At 39.6% G+C, this 24,012-nt stretch overlaps 2 protein-coding genes across 2 annotated transcripts; both read right to left on the reverse strand.

Moving 5' to 3' along the window:
* Nucleotides 1–345: 345 nt before the first annotated feature.
* Nucleotides 346–16,037, reverse strand: LOC111229691 (disintegrin and metalloproteinase domain-containing protein 10-like). The gene is made up of 16 exons (XM_022756115.1): nucleotides 15,847–16,037; nucleotides 13,519–13,669; nucleotides 11,473–11,591; nucleotides 11,162–11,320; nucleotides 10,515–10,615; nucleotides 8,573–8,722; nucleotides 7,504–7,596; nucleotides 7,229–7,412; nucleotides 6,756–6,919; nucleotides 6,455–6,638; nucleotides 5,530–5,680; nucleotides 5,241–5,424; nucleotides 5,025–5,133; nucleotides 4,681–4,901; nucleotides 4,454–4,580; nucleotides 346–3,629 (listed from the first exon to the last, which is right to left on the reverse strand). The coding sequence occupies exons 1-16, from the start codon at nucleotides 15,911–15,913 to the stop codon at nucleotides 3,418–3,420; spliced, it is 2,376 nt and encodes a 791-aa protein (XP_022611836.1). The 5' UTR covers nucleotides 15,914–16,037; the 3' UTR covers nucleotides 346–3,417.
* A 1,123-nt stretch (nucleotides 16,038–17,160) lies between these two features.
* fan1 (FANCD2 and FANCI associated nuclease 1) lies at nucleotides 17,161–23,313 on the reverse strand. The gene is made up of 13 exons (XM_022756219.1): nucleotides 22,116–23,313; nucleotides 21,878–22,018; nucleotides 21,423–21,624; nucleotides 21,106–21,339; nucleotides 20,887–21,018; nucleotides 20,690–20,798; nucleotides 20,481–20,600; nucleotides 20,190–20,354; nucleotides 19,945–20,107; nucleotides 19,749–19,852; nucleotides 19,472–19,666; nucleotides 18,028–18,156; nucleotides 17,161–17,881 (listed from the first exon to the last, which is right to left on the reverse strand). Exons 1-13 carry the CDS (start codon nucleotides 23,311–23,313, stop codon nucleotides 17,744–17,746), a joined length of 3,030 nt encoding a protein of 1,009 aa, XP_022611940.1. The 3' UTR covers nucleotides 17,161–17,743.
* Nucleotides 23,314–24,012: the final 699 nt, after the last annotated feature.

Consider the following 24,012-nt stretch of genomic DNA (forward strand, 5'->3'; position numbering starts at 1 on the left):
AGCTCTACAGGCTATGTACTTACACTGATGTAACCAAATCAAGTTTTGGGAGACTTGCAATAAACAGATTATATGTAAAAAAATAAAATGAAATAAAGTAAAATAAATATAGGAAAAGTATCCACATAATCTGAACTGTGCAATATGGATTTATAGCGACAAGCTTTTGGTCAGATGTCTCAATAAATGAACTGGATTGGGCAGATGCTTTTCCAATATATTTTGTCACAGTCTCAGTTCAGGCACCTCCAACAGGCTTGTATTTGTCAGGTAATTGTTTATTAGACAAATAGATGACAAAAACAATGGACAAAATCATTGTGGCAGAGGCTGAGATATTCTTTCTAACTTTCAGTCCCAAGTAGTTGCAAAAACACTGAAACCAACTCTTCCCATGATAAAACTCCACATCCATTTGTAACACAAGCAGCTGTAAATTTCAAGTCTCAAGCTGTGAACGCTTCTTCATGTTAAATCAGTGGCCTCTAATTTCATTCTCTGTATCAGACCTCAGCATACATAAAACAATAAAAACCAAGGAGTGCACACTTTACAGACAGTAAACAGGGGTCTATTTTATTTTGAATGAGTCTTTTAATTAATGCATTTCAAGTACTCCAAAAATTACATCTCTTTGCACAATACAATTTGAAATTTTTTTTTTAGTAAAAATGTTCAAAGTGAACAAAAATTTCCGATACTGTATAAAACACAGTGAACATTAAAATCAGACAGTAGTATTACTTTTTAATCTTGTGTTCTTTCGGCCTACATCACCTACAACATTTCAACTCAATTTGGACATTTTCAGTGCACGTTTATCTAAAAACTGTACCAAGACTACGAAATTAAAAAGAAAGTAAAATTTACAGGCATTATTCTTCTGCTCTTCTACCCAAACCATGCCACAGGATAACGAAGACAAAAATGAGAATGTAACATTAACTCCATCACACTGAATTGTTTTTACCATTGATGACGGTGGAGAAAAGTATCATAAGCAAACTCCAGTTCAACTAGCACATATAAGAACATAAATAACTTAGAGGAGAGGAAAGTTTGTCACATATGAACATCTTTGAACAACTTACTCTGGAATTAGAATACAAAAAAGGAAACAGATGTATCAAAATGTAATTTTCATTTTCAAATGAAATGCAAATTTTCGAAGTACTGTACAAGTTTACATGTAAGTTCTCTAGGCCTAACAGGCGTGATCCAGCCTAGACGATGAAATTTAAAAAGAGCTCCGTTTTTGTACAGACATGAGAGGTTGTAGCAACTGCCGACCCGCCTAATTCATCTGCCATGTGAAATAAAGTGTTAGCTGTGAGACACATTATTTCTATGTCCCCTCCAGAGCACACGTGTGATTATTACGACCATCAGGACAGTGTTGGAAGATATTAGTTGAGATTAGTATTGCATGCATTTAAAAACAATAATGCCAGGATAAAATAAAGTCAGAGCAGAAAAAAAACATCCTTTGCTGAATATATAATGCAAAATCCCGTGATTTATTATTTGTGCAAAACTTTTCGCTCAGTTGTCACATTATTTTGGTGGATACAATGTTTGCATGATAAATAAATCATGGGATTTTGCATAATATACCAGATTTTTCAAATCCTTTCATTTAGTGTTGTCATTTTCCAAAATGTACCTCATGCTTTGCTGCAGCGAGAGGAAAAAAAAAACAAAAAAACACCTGAGGTGAAACAATCTGACAAAAACTATCACATCTCCTTCATTTCTTCCTTTTTTTAAAGTGGCTCCAGAAACTTCTACAGGTGCTTCCTGTGTTTTATAAAACCTGTGCACAGAGATCAGCTTTATAAAGTTATATGGCACGCTGATGTAAACTCACACTGAGGCCCGCACTCATGAGCTCTTAAGGGGATTCAGTCCATGATGAGATCTGACCAGGAGAAAAACCGCAGGTGAGTTTTAAAGAACACAAACAGCTGCTTGTCTCCAGTGAAACGAGTGAACACACTGAGGAATGTGTTTGTGAATAGTGTGACAATACCGCCGCGTTACACTGCTCCTTCCACTTGTTTAAAGACTAACATTAATAGTTGTCAAAGCAAAGAGTGTTGAGTGACATACAAATATTACAGACCTTGGTCAATTAATAGTCACATTTAATAAATGTGTCTGCATGCCCACATTGAAAAGTTCTTAGATTTGCTATCTTGAAGAATAATAGAACGATTTAATTTTACATTTTTTTTGTACATCCACACTGGAGTCATTTTTAAATTTATTATTTCCACACTCATGTAAACTAACTCTGTAACATGATACACTCTCGTTTCTAAACTAAGCCACAGCAGCCTTCACTTTCCCTTGTTTTCATATCTCAACAGGTAGAATCATCATAAACTTCATTTAGTGGTTATTCATTCTTCATTATCAAAATCAAAATCCGTAAAGACAATAAAAAGGTATACCAAACTAGGTGATCTTCCCTTTCTGTTCCCATGACTCTATACCTCATCTAGCTTGTTACACAACATGAGCAAAACATGATGTTATAGCAAGACAATAAAAAAAAAAGGATGAAGAAAAAAGGGACCTTGAACGAAGAAGGCCTAAAATGTGGGATATGGTGACCTTGTTGTTCAACTTTGAAACCTAGCAATCTAAACGTGAAAGAGATCCACCTGATTGGACGACTGACAAGAGAACTTGATGGCCTCAAATCCTCAACAGCAATGTCCAAGGAACTCCTCACAACCATCATTCCTTCTTTTATGTGTTAAGAGTCCTGAGAGCACTAACCAAAAAATAAAAGAAAAAAAGTGAAGAATTACACATTTACAGTAGAAGAAATAGTTTGTTTTCACTTATGATACACTAAATATGTACAGTCACATGCAGAAGACTGTCTGCACGAGAGACCGGAGCCTGTGTCTTTTGCCGTTTGACATGTGTAAATCAGAAAAGTGCCGCAAATCCCCTTCTGAGCGTCTCTCATTTCTGGCTTGAATGGCGAAAGAAAAGCACAGAACAATTCACCAGCAGCCATGGGTGTGTCACTCAAGAAGACGTTGCAATAGAACCAAAGAGAGAGAAAAAAAAAAAAAAAACACATCACAGAATGTACTAAAGCTACACATGATTCCTTAACTCCTTGGCACTCCTTAAAAAAAAGAAAAAAAGGTGGAAAAAGATGCTAGATCACACTGCATTGGAAATGGCTGATGGTCGAGTCCACTCCACAAAGAGCCAATTGAGTTGCTAGATAGTGTTTTCTCTTTTCCACGTGTCTGTTTTGTCTGTAGATGGAGGATATGATGGTGACTAACAACCATGTCAGGCTTTTCTTTGGATGGAGTGACGCTTTTGTTTCCCACTGTAGGCACAAGGAGGAGCCAAGGCATTGGGGGGGAGGAAGGGGTGGGGTGCAGGGTCTCAGCGTCTCATCTGGCCCATCTGATAGTTCTCTCTGGGCTGGCGGTGGTGCCTCTGGGGCTGCGCCTGCCGCTGAGGCTGCCTCTGGGGTTGCCGCTGGCCGCCGTGCCCGCCGTGGCCGCCGTGGCCGTGCTGGTGGGAGTGCGGGTGCTGAGACTGGTGCTGCACCTGGGAGTTAGCATGCTGCTGCGCTCGCCGCCTCTTCAAAGTGCCTGTCAGGAGAAAAGTTTTAGATGAGCTTGTTAAGAGACAAACTATAAGATCGACAGTGTAAACAAAATCTGTTTCATTTGAGAATCGAGCCAGAAGAAATGTCCAGAGTCCCAAAACTAAAGCTGTCTTCATTTATTGCCTCCACAACAAATGGAGGAATTTGTGACTTGTAAAGAGTCTACTGTATATCAGGTGGGAGGAAACAACCGAACTATAGAAAAACTATAGAAATAAATTACACGACATTGTTGACATTTGCAGGCATCAGTGTATGGGTATGTGGTTAACAGGCAGACAGTGTGCTAATAAGAGACATTTCATTTTGATTGTAAAAGTTCTGTTGGGCCTAAATTAAAATATATTGTATAACACAACAGGCTTTGGGGGTTTGGGAAAAATCGTGACCTTTACAATACTTAACCACACGCTTATTTTTTAAAATTTATTTATAAATTCTAAGAGTTTATTCCACTGCAACATTCATCATGCCTGTGTGCACATTTACAGTTTGACAAATTAAGGCAATACATTAACTAATATCTGTTATCCCTGTATTTGGTACAAGATCAGAGTCTGAATATGACCAAACCTTTCTATTTATTCAAGTATGGAAAACAGTTTAAACAGATTTCATTTTAATGTAGGAGTGGGAGGTGATGCACTATACATGCAATGTGTTAACTAGAAAAATAATTAATCATCAAGCTCATTACAGTCAGTAGGTGGTGTATTAGTTTGCATGTAATTGTAATTGTTAGCTGAATATGATAAGCCTCTTTTCCTCTGTTATGACAAAACGTTCTTTGTAAACCTCTGAACTCACCTGGAAGTGGTTTGGGAGGGGGAAGTTTGGGGTTACTGCTCGGTGTATGCACACTACAGATCTTAATGAAGCCAGCCATGAGCATGATGAGGGCAATACCCATCAACAGCACTGCCCACCAATGGGCCTAGAGAAGAAAACGAGGAACAGATCAAACACTATCAATACAAAGACACCTCATAATAATAACTAATCATGCAATGAAGAATCAAGAAGTCTACACGTACCACAATCCACTCTGCAATGTTCTCGTAGAGCTCCGGGTTGAAGATGGCCTTCTTTAGCCTGGCAAGTGGTCCGTCTGCATCCACCAGACGGCATTTCATGAACACGTCGCAGTAACCCTTGAAGTCGTTGCAAGGCGAGCCGGCTGGCAGCGTGGTCACTTTCTTATTAAAGAAACGAGCCAGGCGCTCTGATCCGGTGCTGCTGCACGTGTTGGGATTCACTGAGGAGATGGATCGCAGATAGTCAGAACAATTCAAATAAAAAAAAGACCAAATCACGAGTGTATTTTATTTTAAATTAAAAAAAATCTGTTATCAAGGTGGAAAAAAGGTAAATGACTCACTCTTCTCCATGCAGCACACGTGGCAAAGCTCAGTCTCGTCCTTGCCATCTTGGCTGGCACAGGTGCACGCCTCGAGCCCATACTTCTCACAGATGGAGCCAGAGCAGCCCTGCAGGGGAGGAGCATGAAGACAGGCGAGATTAGACACTGACTGGTATGAATATGAAGTTGCTATAACAACCATTTCTTCCAGGTGTTAAGTCTTCAGTCACCCACCCCATTGAGGCAGACTTGAGTCTCTCCGTGGCAGGCAGTGAAGTTGGCCTTGGGCTCAGACGTGGGGCACTGGGCACTGACTCCATTACACATGCCCTGGTGAGCACACTCTGACTCCTCCCTGCACTTGTCATTACGACCCTTGTATGTGCACTCGGCAGTACAGCAAGGACCCTGGCTGGGACTGGTGGGCAAGAGACAGGTGTTGTTCAAAAGTCATCGCAAATGAGCTGGCAGGTCTTTCTCATGAAACATCAAACAAAAATTTAAAAATAACATCCCCGTCTACCTGCAGACTTTGTTGGGCTTTAATTTGCACTTCTTGTTGTCAGCTTGGTTGGCATCATAGCAACACTGGTCCCTGCACTGATCGCTGTAGCCACAGTCACACTCCTCTCCTGGCTCCACCAGGCCGTTACCACAGATGGGCTGGCCAGACTCTGTTTGGGAAAGAAAGAATAAACATTGAGCCTGGTCCCCCAAAACTAGAAAACCGTGTTTGATTCTTTGACTTATGGCACATGGGACTAAAAGTTACTACAAAAACCGTCTCATTACAAAGCCAAACCAAACAAATACTCCTGTGAAGAGAATAAGTTGCAGCAATAATAGAAACACAAAATCAGTGTTAAAGTGTTTGCTCAAAAGCAAACACACCCTCCGGAAAGCCCAATGCAGCATTAAACCCAAACAAACACTCTCATTAGTCTGTTGGTGGAAAAGCTGAAATATCAGGCAGTTCAGGTGCACCAAGACTTTTGGAAGCTAACATGAATATTTAAATATTTTTCCACTAATATCAGCCAAGACTGATATGCTTGATACTGCATGTGCAGAACTAATAAGACTTTGTAGACATGCCAATCTTATGGTTAAGTAACTGAATGATTGAGAAGTATTTAGGTTGCTGATGAAAGTTGTATTAAGTGATACAAAAAAAAAGAAAAGAAAAAGACATCACAAATAGCACAATCGGCCAAATACTGTCAGTAAAAATAATACTGGACTGATGCCAATATTGCTTTTCAAAGGCAATACCAGCTAGAGTCCTGGTGCATTTTTAGTTACATGGATTAACTTTCCAGTCATCACTGGGCTTCAAAATCTCCTACACTCTCCAGTACAAGTAAGAATCAAGAGTCATACTGTGGTTTCTATTTACATGTCTGGAACAAAGCTTAGTACCAAGGTCAAGCACAAACATTAAAACGTACCGACAAAGCAGTTGCTTCTCTTTTTTTCCAGCACCTGGCTGATGTTGCGAACGCTACATATGGAGAACTTATTGTTGTTGAGCTTGTCTCCTGATGTAGCTCTTGCATACATGATATAATTGCCCTTCTCCTTCTTGTCTTGGCTCTTGGATTCTCCAGGGGTGCACTCAGATCCAGAGTCATGCTGAGAGTGAGAAAGGAAAAGAAAAATCACAGGTTAAAAGAAGAAGGGACAAAGTGTACGAGCCCCTTATAAATTCCTTCTCACCATGTATAAATGTGGAACATCTAAGTAACTCACCGGGGAGCCAAAGTTGTGTCCTACTTCATGAGCAAAAGTGATATGGGAGACTTTTGGAGGTACGTGGGAGGCATAGTTCTGTACAGTGATTATACCAGTGTTGAGAGACTTCTTTTTTCCGTCTGAGTACAGCTTGCTTTTTTCACAGATGCCTCCAGAGCTCCCTGAGAAGGAAAAGCACAGGTTGGAACCAGAGCTAAAAAACACAAAGGATTTTGCTCGTTAAGGAGAGGAAATCTGATTATGGTACCGGTAGTTACAATTATTCATTATTCTTTTCTAGAATAGTCCAACATTCAACCAAGATTGGGTGATAATGTGCCCACAACCCAGTACAAAGACTGTGATGTGTTTATATAATGGGTTAAAACCTGCATCTGTTGGTTAGGAATTTATTCACATCTTGCTTTAAAAATAGGACAGACTGTTTGCTATTGCTCATCGTGATGATACACAGAATTGTCTTTCAGTACCTGAGGGGGCTCCCACCCAGGCCAAACCCAACACTCCGTCATCAAAGTCTCTGTCGGTGAAAACATAAGCCAAGCAGTAGTCGTCATGGTTCTGCTCCGAGTTGAGCTCCAGGAACTTCTCCACGCCAATGTTGGCAAAGCGGAACGGGTTGGACCTGTCCCTCTCATCATTGGTGGTGTTTATCTGTGAAGGGGGATGAGGATGAGTTCAGAGAAAAAGCGGTGACCAAATATAAAATGTAAACTGAAAATCAATTCATCAGTACAAGACTTACTCTGATCCTTTTCACCATGAAGCTGATGTTGCGAATGCCCATGAAATCTGTGCCCTGGTAGATTGCATCAATGGCCTTGACATGGCTGGAGATCTGAAGCAGAAAAAGGTAACACACAGCACTCGATGAAAAGGCTTTAGCTGTGAGGATCTAAACACAGTTTCAACAGCCTGTTGACTAAACCCACATTTCACTGCCAGATTCAGTGTGTAATGTGTGCAAATATACAATAACACAACACCAAATGTACGCTATGCTTGTAAAGAGGTAAATAAATAAATTGTTAGTGTCACTGTATTCTGTGCAGTGTCCGTGGCTTAACTAATGTTAGACTAACAAACACTACAGCAGCCAAAATTAGCCAAGTTTAATTATTTCACAATGTATTTGAGGAGCAGTATTGTCAGTTTTTAAAAAAAATAATTTTAAAGGAATAGTTTAACATTTTGAGAAATATGCTCATTGGCTTTCTTTTCATTAGTTAGATGTGGAAGTTCATGTTACTGTCATAACTGTACGGTAAATGTAACGCTACCAACAGCAGACGCTTAGCTTAGCTTAGCATGAAGAGAACCAGGAGGAATTAACAGGTAATTTACACATTATATCTTGTTTGACAGATGGATATCGATCTTCTCATCAAACTCTCTGCAAGAACACCAGTATTTCCAAAACACTATTCTTTACATATACAATATTTCCATTGGAATTACACTTTTACTGACATTTACTACTTGTTGCATTTTTTGTGTACTTCCAGGCTCTGACTTTAAATTCAAAACAGGGAAGCTGAACATTACTGCACACAACCCTAGAGTGAACCCTTGAGTTATTTTTTTTTTTGCTCTATTGAAAGTGTTATGACTCACCCCTTGCACTGAGTAAGAGGTGTTATTATTCCAATACTAATTATCCTTTAAACTCAGCACTAATGAGCCGTTTCTGATGGTTAAAAAAGTGCCTCTGCACCAACATCACCAGACAAAAGCCCTCCACACTCACTGTGTAAAACTCATTTTAACAGCAGCCCAGTAGCATGAGTCAAGTGAATACACTGAGTGTGTATTACCTGGGCAATGACAGCCTCTCTGGTCTTGTAGTATTTGTAGAAGAGGTGGTCAGTCTGAATGAAAAGCTGGCAGGTATTTTTCTCAGCCTGGGCCATCCTCTTCCTCCTGAGCAGCACGGGGTCATAGGAGCCATCCTCAGTGTGGAGTTCCTGGTGTGAGCAGCACAGGGAATGGAGAGTAGGAAATAGACAGTTAAATAAAACATATATATTGCATTTTCAACCAAACAGTGGCTAAATAAATAATGTCCGGTATTTTTAGGCTGTGGTTTTCCAGCTGCAGCATGTTCATGGACGGCAACTGCACTGAGGAACATGTGCTTCTTATGTCACATAAGAGGATATAGTGGGAAAAGAGGAAAGAACAAGAAAAAAACCACACTAAGCATCCAGTTAAAGGAATGTCCTTTCTAATAAACTCAGACCAACAAGTGGTGGTTGCCGTTTTCATGTTGTGTGCAGTTTTAAGTAGCTCGTTTGTTTCTTCATTAATTACCATTACAAGCATAAGGGAAAGCATCTGATTAGTAAAATAAATAAATACGAGGTAATCTTAGTTACACTGATCTCAGGGTTTTCCATCTGATAAAAATTTTTAATTAAAAAGTTTAAAGATTAAAAAGAAGAGTTTAATTTTGTTTGTTTTTTTATGCAGGTAAGTATGCCATTGTTCTTTTTGTAAAACACTAGCAACTATGAACAAGTTATGTGGTATGAAAATAAACTGGAAAGAAACTAGTGTATATCAGTACAAATAATAATAATAATAATGATAGCATTTTTATTTTTGGTTCATATGGTACAAATTGCATCTGTGTTTGGTTTAGAAAAGGAGGCACAACTTGAGAAAAAGGGTGAAAATCGTTCTTCAGTTGAAAGAGTCTTTGAAGATTCTGGAAATACCTTCAGAACAGCAGTAAGTGTTGTTAAATGGCCTTTCAGGTTTTTCAAAGATTGCGGCGTAGTTATTTTCCAGAAAATTGGGTGCTTAGCTCTGTGACTTGAATGTAATGATAATACACAGGAGGCACAAGCCGGGGCTAGATTTATTGGATGCTGGGCAGTGTGATTAACCTAGCTTTCCTCAATTCAAGGAGGACTATGAAATCAGTAACAGCTCCTCTCAAATGAAAAGAAATACAACATGAAACTTCTCTTAAGATGACTGGCTGATAGAATTAATTTATACATTTAGGTGATTTCAGAATTTACAAAGAAATTATATGACGTCAAACCTCCGAGCCACTTCGTCTTTATGTGAACATACACTCAAGCAAATCACATGAATGCATTTTTTGGTAGTCATTCCAGACATGTCACTGCTACTATACATTGATTATATTGTATTTATGCATGTAAGTATTTGTTAAAAAAAACATTAGATTAACATAAGGTTAAGTGTTGACTGTGACTGTGCTGGTTACACTTGTATACATGTTAACCGATGTTTGACCAATTCACATTACTGTATCTAAGCTTAATCAAATGAATATTGTTTTGAGGAGTAGGAACGTCACTTTTTTCATAGAGTTTGAACATCCAATATTTCAATGGGATAATACTTTGATGGACATTTGCTATTTGTGCCATTTGTTGTGTATTTCCGGGCTCTGAGTTTAAAATTTTCAAACAGGAAACCAGGCATTACTATGCACAGCCCTACTTTAGGATGACATATAACACTTCCAGCAAAGAACAACTTGTTTTCCTAAGCTACCAATTTATCATGTAGACATCCATTAATTAAGCTGAGACAGGCTATTCTCATCCGTCAATATAAGTGCAAACTGCACACAGAAACTTTAAAAAAGCCTCTATGGGTATCTGTGACCCTGACAAAGTAGAAAAAATGTAAAAAAAAAAAAAAAAAAAACCCTCAAAAATCAAACTCTCTTTCCCCAACACTGTGAGGATTTATTGTGGTGTGTATGGTGAAGTTCACCTTGGGTGGCTCCTCTACGGCAGAGGCTTGGTACTTCTTCATCCTTTCAAACACTGAGCTATCAGCACAGCCTCCCTCTGGGCCGTACTTGTGAGGGTAGTCTGAGTGAGAGAGGCAGACACAACACTGTTAGGATTATGGGAGACAATGTTAGCTACTTAACCCCCTGAGTCACTCTATTTCTGGCGCTATTCATGATCAGCTAATGGATGTACTTACACGCCACTTGAGCCTAGCTTTGCTGTGTGAGCTGTTACTTTCCTGTGACTCTCATTAGCAATTCTTCTCCTATTTCTGTTTAATTTGCCCCTCAGCCACATACTATATGTACACAGATGATTTGAAATTACGGGGTGCAAGTGTAGTGAAGTGTGCTTGGTGCTCACTACCAGTACCAGCAGTGTAAAGACTGCTTAAATGAGTCAGTAGCCCAAGAGAAAGATCGTGTTACTCAGCTAATGAGCACCTCAGGTATCTTTGCTCCCTGGGGGGCGACTACACCAGTCTGACTCCATCAGCTCAACTGCCCTAACCTTGCACTTTCCCGATCGCACATTTACATATACACGCATCCAATTACACAAACCCGGTAGTTACAACGACTGGCTATCAAAGTATTTGTGCAACTGAATTTCCTGGGGACTTACGTATGTCGTCTTCGTGGTAGATGACAGAGTGGAAGGGCACATCCTTGCCCTCCAAGTATCTCTCAGAAGGCTCCACGTAGTAGGTGCCGTGGTAGCTCTGAATGAAGCCCTCAAACTTACCATCCACAATTGAGCCATGAGTCAGGGTACCTTTCTCACCTGGGAATCCAAATTACAGAGAAACAGGTGTCAGAGGATTCACACAGGATCAGAAAACACGATACACAACAAATGCCTAGGTCTGCATTACTGCTTTCATTATTAAGAAGTAGATAAAAACTGGTGGATTTAAATTAAAAGTACAGTCTCACCGAAGATTTCTCCAGTGTAGATATGAGAGGTATCAAATGGAATTTCTTCTCCTGAAACATCAACCTTTAAATCTTGGGAAAACAAGGTGGTATCCCTCTTCATTCGCAAATTAAAATGCCTGCAACCAAAGACAATAAGACAACTGTTTTACTTATATTGCAAGAAGTTTGTTTCCTGGATGTCTCCTCGTTTATTCATGTCACAGAGCAGGAGCCTATGGATTTGGGTGTGGATCTGAATTTGGCTTCACTTTTTTTCTTTTTAGAGGTAAGGGTTAGGGTAAGTAATATTCCCCCAGCCTTTGAGAAAAAGGAAAATGCAAATGAAAGGGGAAAACGGGTGAAAGCAAGGGCATGGTTTGGCAGAGAGAAAAAACATCTTAAAAGTTTTCTGTTGCAGAGGGGGAGAAGAGAAACTGCAGTCTTTATCTTTCAAGGAAGGGGAACAGGAAATTAGGACAACTTGAAACAATGCTGACTTTTTTTGTTGAAAACAGAGAAACAAATATGTATCAGTAACCTTTGGTTTCATGTAACACCTACACAGTGTTCTTATTGTATGCTTGTATTGTGTGTAAGTTACTGTTCTGTAGGTCGGTGCACAGCAGCTGACTGACGGCTTTGGGAAAACTTTAGATCAGAAAAATATGGTCAAAGTTGACATGATGGCACACAAAGCTTACTCTGTATGTGTACAATATCTATTGAATAACAGTTACTTTGTTGAGACTTAGTCTCAGGGGGTAAATCTAAGGTGCACAAAGTCCAGGATGCAGTAAAATATCAGCTATTTCAGACATATATAGACATTTTGTTCAAACCTGGCAAGGGGAATGTGGGTGGTGCTCCAAATTAAATGTAAGAATTTGAGTTGTGTCTGTAGCTTTGTCATGAAGTCAAAGGGAAAAGAAGCTGACACATTCCTGCTTTTCAAAGGAACAGACATCTTCCTTCTATGTGCTTGTTTGCACAGCTCTTATCGTTTTCTTCCCTATTAAGCACCATCAGAGTTTAGGAACAGCAGGCCCTGCTACAGGCAGGATGATAAACAGCCTTTGCCAAGCTCCCAGCCAGATGGTCTTGACTTTGTCATGGAGAGTGTGGACACTTTCTATCAAACACCACCACCTCTTCAAAATGCTGGAAGAGAAACAACAAGGACTATATGTATGCAAGTATGCATCTATCTATCCATCTATCTATCCTTCTATCCATCCATGCCTGCCTGCCTTGAGTGGGCTGCCACCCAGGTATCAAGAGAATGAAAACACCCAATCCATCAAATGGCTAACTAACATACAGACAAACACTTTCAGTCTATATTTCACCTGACCAGCATGTATATAGAATATGGCAGAAAATCACAACAACCCCAACTAATAATTATTTTCATTATTGATTAATCTCTTCAATCAATCTCCTCGATCAATCAAATCGATTAATTGTTTATCTTTTAAAATGTCAGAAAATAGTAATAAAAAAAAAAACAAAAAAAAACAAAACAGTTACAATTATCTAAAGCCAAAGTTTGTGTCTTCATATATCTTGTTTTTTCTAACCAACATTGCCAAACCCAAAAATTATGAGTTTACTATCACATAAGACAAAGAAAAGCAGCAAATGTGCAAAACTGAGATTCTGGATCTAGGAAATATATGGTATTATTGCTTGAAACCATTAATCAACTATCAAAACAGTTGCCTTTTCATCTTCTGTTGATCGATCAATCAATTAATTGTTTTAGCTCTAATGGAGAAACTTATAGAAACTACACAGAAAAAAAACAAAGCTGAGAATTAAAATCCATCCTCACCACAGTCTCAAAGTGATGCCCCTGACGCGGTCTATGATTTCATAAAACAGGCATTAAATGTAAACATCTTTCAAGCACTCCACAATCTCTGCTGGAGCTGACCTCCACCTTTTTCTCATAAACAATGTAGGCATAGGGGATGAGCTTTGCAAATAAATAAACAGAGAGAGACATAAAAATAGACAGAGAGGCAGAATTTCCCTTTAGGTTAATATCTGGAAAAACTGACAAACCTTCCATGGGCATGAAAATCTAAATGAAGGAACTTGTCTTCATGAGATAGCGCCCTCTTGGCCCTTTGATGCTTGCTGTGCACAAGCTCTGTGTCGTAAGTCAGGCCTTCATAGTGGCGGATGTACTTGTTCAGGGGATTTCTGTAGTGTCCTGTTTGAAAAGAACAGAGGAAATCCTGTTATCACCAAAAACAAGGAAATTTCACACCTAATGAAAGTCATCCCAGGTGTATGGACACAATTTCATTTTTTTTTTTTTTTTTTTTTAGATTTTTTATGCATGCACTGTACATAATCAAAAATGTGTGTGTATACATGTGTCTCAGAGATCATTAGACAAAATTTAATAAAAGAATATTATTTAAAGGTAGCATGAAAATATACATATAAAAGATAAAATGTACACAACCAAAAATTGGGCATAAAACAATAACACCCAAGTGCATAACTTCGTAACAGAGTGTCTACCACATCCGCTATTCTTGGCAGATTGCATTAAGACAGAAACACTTGTTTGGATGTTAGGCAATATAGTTAAAGCATTAGATACATTATTTTAATCTTTTAAGTGACATTAGAGTATAACAGCTATGTATTAGAGTAAATAACTAAGACATGGTACATGTTAAGATAATTTAGGTGCCGATAAAATGGATGATCAGGCAGATATTTGACAGGCAGGATTAAAATGATGGAAAATGACAGCAAACCAGCATGGCCTGTTTTTAAAACCCTGCTAAATCTATTTAAGTCAAATGGATGCCAGTTTTGGAGCTGTGCTAAACAACAGCCCCCAGTGTCACAGCATAATTATTTCGCCAACAGAAGAGTGGGTGGTGGGCTCGAAGGAAAAAGATTCTCGAGCGCCTCCACCCATTTCACCAACTGCTTCACACTCAAAAGCATTTGGACAAACTCCATTTCAAGGAAACATAGTATTTTTGTTCAGGCCATTTAAGCCCTTCTGCAAGTTACTTCTACTTGCATATTTGCCCCATAACATATAAATCAAAAGAAAGTATTTTAAGTAAATACAGTATATGTAATTAGTACTCTCTGGCAGATAATTATGCCTGACTAGTGGGCCATAAATTGCAGGATTCAGAGTAAGTATGTAACAAAGATGGGTAAGTAGTCCAGGCTTCAGCTACTTCTCCAGTCATGTGCATTATGAAATATTTAGGTGCTAACATTAAATTTTTCATTGAGGTGACTATGAGAAGTGAAGGCCATGACTATTCTGAAATACCTTAATTCCTCAAGGCCTACAACACATAGGACAATAAACACTGAGTAAACACAAGGATTCCTGATTTCTACTTTTCCGTGATCATACAAAACCATCAGAAATACTCAACAACCTACACAAACCAACATAATAATTATAAAATAAGTGGTTAAGCACAAATATCAACATATTTCGATGTTAATTTTACCACACGGAATTGGCCAAATGTGTGAAATGACAATAACTGCTACTTTTGACAGTTTGACAAGGGATCCAATTTGAGGTGTAAAATGTGTGGATTGTGAATGGAGAATTTGGTCAGTGCAAGTGACTGAGACCTAAACAGTAAATAAAAGTAATATAGAGCTAATTTATTTCACTATACTGGATTTAAAACCGCAATAGCAGTATATAGCAGTTGTATGATAGCATGGGTACAACAGCCAGGTTGCAGGGAGGTAATTTTGCTTTCAAAATATATATATGAGAATTATTTTCAACATGTTTAATCCAAAGTTCTTGCGGCTAACATTAAATTGGAAAACAGTGAGAAAAGCTGAACACACTGCAGTGACCGGGGGCAACACAGAAAGTAAAATTATGCCAGCAACCCTGAAAACTCATGTCACGTAAATTGTTATCGCTAGCCTGTTTCAGATAACATAATGTCAGAAGCTAAACTTCGTATTTTGACAAAATTGTTAATGTTAGTGGCTGAAGTGTTAGCTAGCACAAAGCTAACGGTCCGTTTAGCCAGTCGGCATCTCCATCTTCTCATAACAATGGCTGTCGGCGCTATTCGCACGATAACAACAAAACCAAACCAAACCTGACAATAAAAACTGTGACAACACACAGAAACAACTCAGCAATATCGCTTTATTCCAATCAACCCCACGAATCCAAGTCCGCTTTTGCGTTATGTATCATTTGTTAGCTAGAAGTAAGACGGCAAAAAGGGTGCAGTCCTCTTCACAACAAGCAGGCCCCGCTGATCCCTCCTGTTAGCTAACGGGCTACCAGCCTTTCTGCTCCTCTCAGCCGCGGATTCATGGAATCAACACAGCGTGTACGGTTTTCTCTGAAAATGCTTCACTCACCTTGGGTGTAGTTTAGTAGGTACACGAAGAGGAAAACTTTGATAAGAAGCATATCTGATAGATCCATTGTTAGAGCATTGATACCGTTTTCACTTTATTGTCCTACTTAGATAGGCGCAGACGCCCTGTGTGTTTATTGCAGCTTCCTCTCATCGCCTCCCCTCGCTCTCTCTCTCTCTTTGCGCCCTGACGTCAGACGCAGGGCGGCTTGGCATCCCTTCCCCCCAAAGGCGTCCATGATCCAGGCCTGCGAACATGACAGCGCTGACTGCGCCTGGCTCTCATTTAATGTATGGAATGTATCTGTCTTTTTCCACTGTTACCATGGAAGTATTATACGACCAGATACATTCTAAATTAAATAAACCAAATACTACAATTTTGAGGTACTTTTACTTGAGTATTTATGCTACTTTATAATTCTACTTTATTACAATTAAGAGGGAAATATTGTACTTTTATTTTACATTTATCTTAAAGTTATAGTTAGTTGCATTAATTTTACATACAAAACGTGATTCATTTTTAAAATATGTATATATATGTATTATTATTAATATTTATTGCATATTATTATATATGTATCTATGGATTAAGGCACTGGAGTTGTACAAAGCCCTGTTAGGATTTACATGAGGTCAACATGTACTAACAAGAATGATAAAGTAACTTGTCTCACAATAATAATGATAAAGTAACTTGTCTCAAAACAAAATGAACAGCATATCTCTGTAGTCTGCCCAGAATTATTAGTTTTCATCTTCCTGCTAAGATATTATCTTGTACACAAAACATTAAAGAAACGTCATCTTTCGGATCTTGAGTGCTCCATAACTGAACATTCTGTAAGGGGCAATTCTACATAATGAGCACTTGAACATTTTGCTGGCAATACTTACAGTCTTTCACTCAAGTAGAATTCTAATGGCAGGACAGAATATTTTAAAACTGTGATATTGCTACTTAAAGATCTGATTTCTTCTTTCACTAGTGCTTTTTTATTTAGTTCAGAGGGAGATCTTTTGTTATTATTACATACATCAAGTCATTTTTTATTTTTTTTTAATTAATTAAACAGAAATGCTGGAACAGTTCCAAGGTCCATCTTCTCAGTTGTGAGGATTTGCTGTTTTCGTTTGTTTGTTGTCTTATGTGATGATTCTTATAGTAAACTGACCATCAGTCAGACCAAACAATCAATGTAATTATTATATAAAATTGTGATGCGATTTTCCACTATTTGACATTTTATTTATAGTTAATAGAGAAAACAAAGCAGTTTAATCGATAATGAAAACAACCATGAATTGCAGCTCTATTATTCCTTTCTTGGTACCTAACTGATGTTTTTTTCAGGTAGAGTAATGGCAAAACTAAATATTTATAGCCATATTATCACAGTAATTACTTGCATAACAAACTTGTAGAGCTGTCATACAATTCATAAGCAGCCAACTAAACGTTTACGTTGCTTGGCAACCCAAGATCCTGAGAATATAGTGTTGCCAAAGAGAAGGAAACACCATCAATTTTGTGTGGTTGTTGAAATAATTTCCTGGTATGCATCAGCTCTGGTTATGTTAGCTATTTCTGATTCTGGCAGTTCTCAGTGATGATCATCTCATGATGCACCTCTTCCTGTTGAAGGCAGTGGTTTCCTCGATGATAACACCACATGGCACAAGTAACACTCCTTCCTTATACTCAAATAGGAATAAATTTGTTATATATGGAAGACAAATGGAATTTTTGGAGATAAACATCTACATCCAGTCTAGATGACCAGAGTCAGAAAAAGCACTCAAATCATGTTTTTGAGTCTTTCCGTTGATGTTTCCATTTCCACCACACTCTGATTAATTAGCAGCAAATTTGTAATCAGTCCTTCTGGGTCTGTTTATTCCAGACGAGCTCCCCTGGCTCCAGTGGCCGCCACATGACACACCTCCACGTCAGCCCCCAGTTTCTGCAGCTCATCCAGCCAGATCTGTTGCTTTTGGGATAGCCGGTCATTGGGCCCCTTCACCTCCACCAGCTACAACAAGACAACCCATGTCACAGGCCAAAACGCAGTATAATCCATGTAATCAGACAAGAAATAATCAGGAACCACAGAGCGTCTGAATCCATACATAAAGGAAAATATCTAATTCAAACCGCCATGATGTGATGTGGTCTCACCTTGTAAGTGTTGTTTGAGGTGTTCCACACCACTAGATCAGGCAAACCTCCACGGCAGTGTCTGTAGTCTTTTGACATTCTTGCTATTACTCCTCCTAAGAAGGCTCCACCAAGGCAAGACACGAGAGACTGCAAATATCAGTGTTTAGAAGTTGTTATGTTAGTACCATGTTATTGCCTACAATAACACATGTAGACAAACATCTGATCCTATTTGTTTATTGAAGCTCATCACGGCATAATTTGCATTATCTGTCCCATTGTAACTACACACAATGTCAGAATCACTATATAGATTACATTTATATAATGTATAATGTGATATACAAAGTTTTGCTCATTAATCTATACATTATAATGATAAAGTGAAAATAAGTCTTATTTATTTATTAAAAAGCAAAAACTGAAATGTCTCATTTACAAAAGTAATCAGACCCATAACTCAGTAGTTTTGGGCAGCAATTACAGCTTTAAGTCTTCTAGGGTAAATCTCAAGCTTTGCACACCTGGATTTGGGCAGTGTATCTCACTCTTCCTGGCAGACCCTTTCAAACTCCATCATGGATGGGAAGCATCTTCAGAACCGCCATCTTCAGGTTTCTTTACAAATGGAGTACATGGGCCTCTCTGTGTTTGGTTGCATTAATCAATTCTGACCGGTCTCCCTGTCTGAGAAGCACCCGCATAGCAGGATGCTGCCACCATAGGGATGCTTCACCATAGGGATGGTATTAGCCACGTGATGAGCAGTACCTGGTGTTCACCAGATATAGTACCTGAAGTTCAATTTTTAACTCATCAGACCAGAGAACCTTTTTCCTCATGCTCAGATTCCTTTAAATGTCATTTGGCAAACTCCAAGCAGACTGTCATATTCCTTTTACTCACAGTGGCTTCTGTCTTGCCACTGCACCATGAAGGCCTGATTGTTGGGAGGGCTGCTGAGATGGTTGTTCTTTAGGGAGATTCTTCCATCTCTGCAGAGGACTTCTCAAGTTCTGTTTGAGCGTCCTGGTGGTTCCAAACTCCCACTTCACAAATACTGAGGCCACTGTGCTCTTTATGCCTTTGCCCTCATCTATGCTTCGCTACAATTTCCCTTGGATTTTTTCCTGACATGCATTATAAATCATGAATTATAGGACCTTATACACAGGTGTGTACTTTTCTAATACTATGTCCATTCAATTTGTCACAGGTGAGCTCCAATCAAGTTCTAGACACATCAAGGAAAGTTATGGCAAACAGGAGGCACCTGACCACAGGTGCCACAGCAAAGGGTCATAATACTTTTGTAAATGTAAGATTTCAGTATTATTTCATATTTCAGTCTAAAAAACATTTAAAACATGTTTTCACTTTGTCATTATGAAGTGTGCAAAAAGTGACTGGGACTGAATACTTCCTGATGCCTCTGTGTATTCACAAGAGTGACAGTAAATACCTGTGCCTGTTGAAGGGATGAGAAACGCTCCCAGCTGACCAATGAACACACTTTACCCTCCTGTGAGGTCCAGACATCCTCCAACATGCTATGTAGTGTCTCCACAGACGCCTCAATGAGTAACTGAACACGAGAATCAATCGCCTCCTTTCTGTTCTCATAGAAACAGTCAGTGTAAAAATCCAGTGGACATGTCTGTTGGGGGGAAAATAAACATAAATTAAACTTGTATAGATGTACGGTTATTCAACAACACTTTTATGGAGCTTACTTTTACCTGGAATGGGTTCCGGAAAACATCTGGAATACCTTCCATAAAAATGATATCCCACAGCAAAAGAGCAAACAACATAGAGAATGTTGAACCTTCACCATGGATCCCTGTTACATTAAAAAAAATGACAGTACAGTTCTTGTGATCAGAGGATATCCACATCTTTTTATTTTTCGATAGGAGTGGAAAAGTTGTTTACCTTGGTCAAAACCTTGTTGGCTGTAATGTGCTAAAGACAGTTCTTCCACAGAACATATTACAGTTGCATCAGCACTCTCTTCCCCCTCTCCATTTGCCGGTAAAAGAAACCTAGATTTCCCCATGCCTCCTTCATGAGGAAACAGCTGTCCTCGGATTGTTACCTGCAGACACAAGCATGTTTACTTTCATACACCAAACAATTTCCCAGGAAAGCCCAGTACTGACAGATCGTGCCAAACTCACATGTTTGACGTCTTGGACATGAATAGAGGGTAAGTTTCTGAGTTGCAGGTAGTACTTCTTGAAGCTGGCAGACTCTTTCATCCTAACAGCTCTCTGATGCAGGGCGAGTTTATGTCCTGTTCGTACCAGAGTGTCTGACAGCCCATCTCTAATAGCACAAATAGCCTTGGGGCAATGGGAAAAGACCAACAGTCAAACAAATGACAACACAACATCTATTACTGAGCACCGTGTCACACTAAGAGATAAATGAGATAAATGAATGTCTCTGAGGAGGTGAGTGGTGCTCACTTCCTCAGGTTTTTTGAGGTGCTGGTGAAGGTTTAGTGCCAGTCTGTCCCACCATCGTCCTCGGCTGTCAGGACAGTAAACAGTCTGCAACAGTAAAGACCGCAGCTCCTTTACTGCTTCCTGAAACACAAAAGTAACCGCTTTAATTATGACGTACTTCATAAATAGTTCAATCTGTGACAGGGTGTGAGTGGATGAGGTCATCAAACCTCATATTGACGTAGCCTCTGCAAGATCTCCACCCCTCTAGATAAAATACGAGTGTAAGCCCATCCTGTAGTGAAGCTGCGCAGGAACACAGGCAGCTCTTCCTGATGGCTATCCAACACAATAGTAATGTTAACATTAAACAATCACAAGGGACTCTTCACACAGAAACAAATAAATAGATTGATGTCCTCATCACCTCAAGTCATGGTTTTTCCTCAGCTCCTGCCAGGCACTTTTGGCAGTGATGTAAAGCTCTAGGGCCTCTTCCCACTGACCCACCTGCATAGCTGAGATAACCTCCTGCAGGGATCGCATGGATGCTTCATATCTGGTGAGAAGGATGGAGTCAGAAGTACACATACCTGTCTATCCTGCTTAGAGAAAATACAATAAACTCAATTTAACTCTTTCTCACCTGATCAGATCCTCTCTGTCCTGGAACACCTTGGCTGTACGCTTCACTGTGTAGTCCGGGAAGGTCAGACGTCCTGAGTTGACCAGCAGGATGGTAAAAAGCTGGCTCTGGCCACCAGCCGCCATCTCCTCCTCATCCATGCTGTCCGTCAGAGAAAAGAGCAGAAGGATGCGAGAGAAGACAGCCCGAGGAGCACGACACAGACGCACACAGGAACCTGCAAGCTGCTTCGCCCTTTAATGTCGGAGAGGACAGGGGTGAGATCATCACTGTAATACCAGTGCTGTGAATAAACCAAAGGTAACTGATCATCTCACCTTTTGAGGATGACAGCCCTAATGTTGTTTTGAGCAGAGGCCAGAGAGAAGAGGGACTTTTGCTTGCTCAGACGAAGGAGCCCATCCACCAGCTGCTGTTTCTGAGTCCCAGAACTGCCCAGGTGGAAGGTCTTAGCCAGAACTTTGAGTTCAGGAGCAGGCAGGAGATCCAGAGCCTCTTCTAGGTCCTCAAGATCATTTTCTTTGAGATGCAAAAATTATCATAGGTGGGCATTAACAAGAGAAAAATAAATAATTTATGTGTTTGAGGTGATGTAGTGTACTCCAAGTGTTACAAGCTAATTCCATCAATCATCCATTGTCTAAGCAGTCATAAAAAAAAAAGACAAAAATTAATATACAGCCTGCAGCAGCATGGTAATAAATATGTCAGTAATTCAGCTAACTCAGACAGAGATGTTCTTAAATATTTGAAAGTTTCAGTCATCATTTACCTGTCTGTAGAAAGCCATCTTGAGCCAGCTCCTGAGCAACAGGTTCCAGGTCGCTGCTTATCTCTTCATAATCTAGTTTATTCACTTGAAGCCACTTCAGCTTCCTCTGAAAGAGCCTCACGTACAGCTTCTGTCCCATGACTTTTGATAGAGAAGAAACATGAAAACAATTAAGCCTGGTTTCATTATTATTTTCTTTTTTTTTTAATGACAATATCCGAGTGATATTCCAGCATACCTGACAGCCTCTCGAATGCATGTACGAGTGACATATCATCCTGGTTGAACAAGGCCCTGTCGTCCTCATTCTCCAGCACAGCCTGTAATACAGTCCGGAAGTTTCTGAGGTAGTAGGGAAGTCGTGGTAGGTGAAGGCTCTCCACAGCCTGCTCACTGGGGGTTTGCTGAGCACAAAACTCTGGCAGCGAAACACTATGGATGACTGCAGCATTTTTCACAAAAATTTCCTCTGAACTCAGAAGGGGGTCAGAAGAAGAGGTAGAGGGCATTTCAGTTTTATGTTGGTCCACATCAGCCATCTCTGTTTTATTTTCAATTGGCAACACCTCCTCTGGCTCCCTGCTCCTCTCAAATTTTGCTCTCTTTCTGAAACCAGATGTCTTGCCAGTTGAAGTCGTTTCCTTTTTCCTCTTTGCTAGTTTGGAGGAAGAAGGGTGCAATGTTGGAGTAACCACTTTTTGGAAAGTCTCAGGTTTAGGTGTGTTCTGTTTAAGATTACATCCTTTTTCTGAACTCAATAGATCTCCCACTGCTGGTGGAGTCTCAGCATTTGTTGCTGTCAGGTCAATGACTGTCACAGAGTCTTTTTTGTTCTCTGAACCCTGAATAAGAACATTTTCTTTCTGTGAGCTGCTGAGTGTCTCAGGAGGATCGCTCTCCTTTTCAGGGTGCGCTGGTACATGTTTACCATCTGTCGGTGCCCTCTCTGGTAGCTTAAGACACTTTCTAGATAGCTTGGAGGAGAGACTTCCCAGGTCAATTGTCCTAACCACAGTTTTACTGTTTATCTCCCGTGGTTCCTGCTGAATGTTGTTCTTTTTGAAATAAGGACTGGTCTTGGTCTCTTTGACATCTTCTTCCTTTTTTCGATTCTGCTCTGGGGACTTTGTGGGATTCTTTTTGGGTGACAGCTGGATGCTTGGCACAACACTATTACTTGCTGAGGCGGCACTGCTGTCTCCTCTCTCAAAGTTCTGACATTGCAAATCAATGTGCTCATTGATCTTGAATTTTGGTACCAATTGGCCACACAGGGGGCAGGCCAGCTTAGATGGAGGCTGGTTGCTGAAGAAGGAGGTGATTGGAGTCGAGGTGGCAGCACTGGCAGAAATCCCAGCTATGACATTGCCTTTCTTCTTGCTCTTGGACAATGACAGACTTCTCTTCAGTTTGCCTTTGTTGGCTCTCTCGGTCATGGTGCAGGTGGCTGTGGTGTTGCTCGATGAAAACGCTTTTTAGACACTTTTCACGTTGCATACTCCGAGATGAATGATGCTGTGGCTCCGTTTAGCTTACTTACAAGCTAACTTGGCTCAGAAATACACACTTTACACATTTTAAATAGTTACATATTTGCAGCTCAATCATTATAAAAAACTAAAAAGAAAACATTAATATAAAAACTGCCAGTGGTTCAATACATAAGGTAACATACCGGTGGTGTTTGGTAACAGAAGAGCTGCATGACAATCCCGCTTCTCAGGCTCAACCAGCGGAGCACAGAACGCCTCTTAGGCAGAAATAATCGATCCCAACTGCATCGATATTTTATCAACTAACTAAACGCAAAATCAAAAACGGTAAAATAAATAAATATTCTTCTTTTAGATGTAAAATATTAGGTATATAAATCTTTATATATTATATATATATTAAATTGAAGTTGATTTTAATTATAATGCAAAATATATAAACAATAATTTTTTCTTCTTTTTTTTCACTTAAATTCCACTTCGGTTCATAGGTAAATATATAAGAACTAAGTGCTTTAAAATGGTGTTGCTTTGTAATTTAGGCGTATATTTGACTATGCACTTATTCTGCCTCTCACAGTGTTTTATGTTGGGGAGCAGAGCAGAAAGCACATGATGGGGGGTGTATTTTCTACACAGGTT

Source organism: Seriola dumerili, unplaced genomic scaffold (genome assembly GCF_002260705.1).
Source record: "Seriola dumerili isolate Sdu_G_001 unplaced genomic scaffold, Sdu_1.0 BDQW01000242.1, whole genome shotgun sequence".
Lineage (NCBI taxonomy): Eukaryota > Metazoa > Chordata > Actinopteri > Carangiformes > Carangidae > Seriola > Seriola dumerili.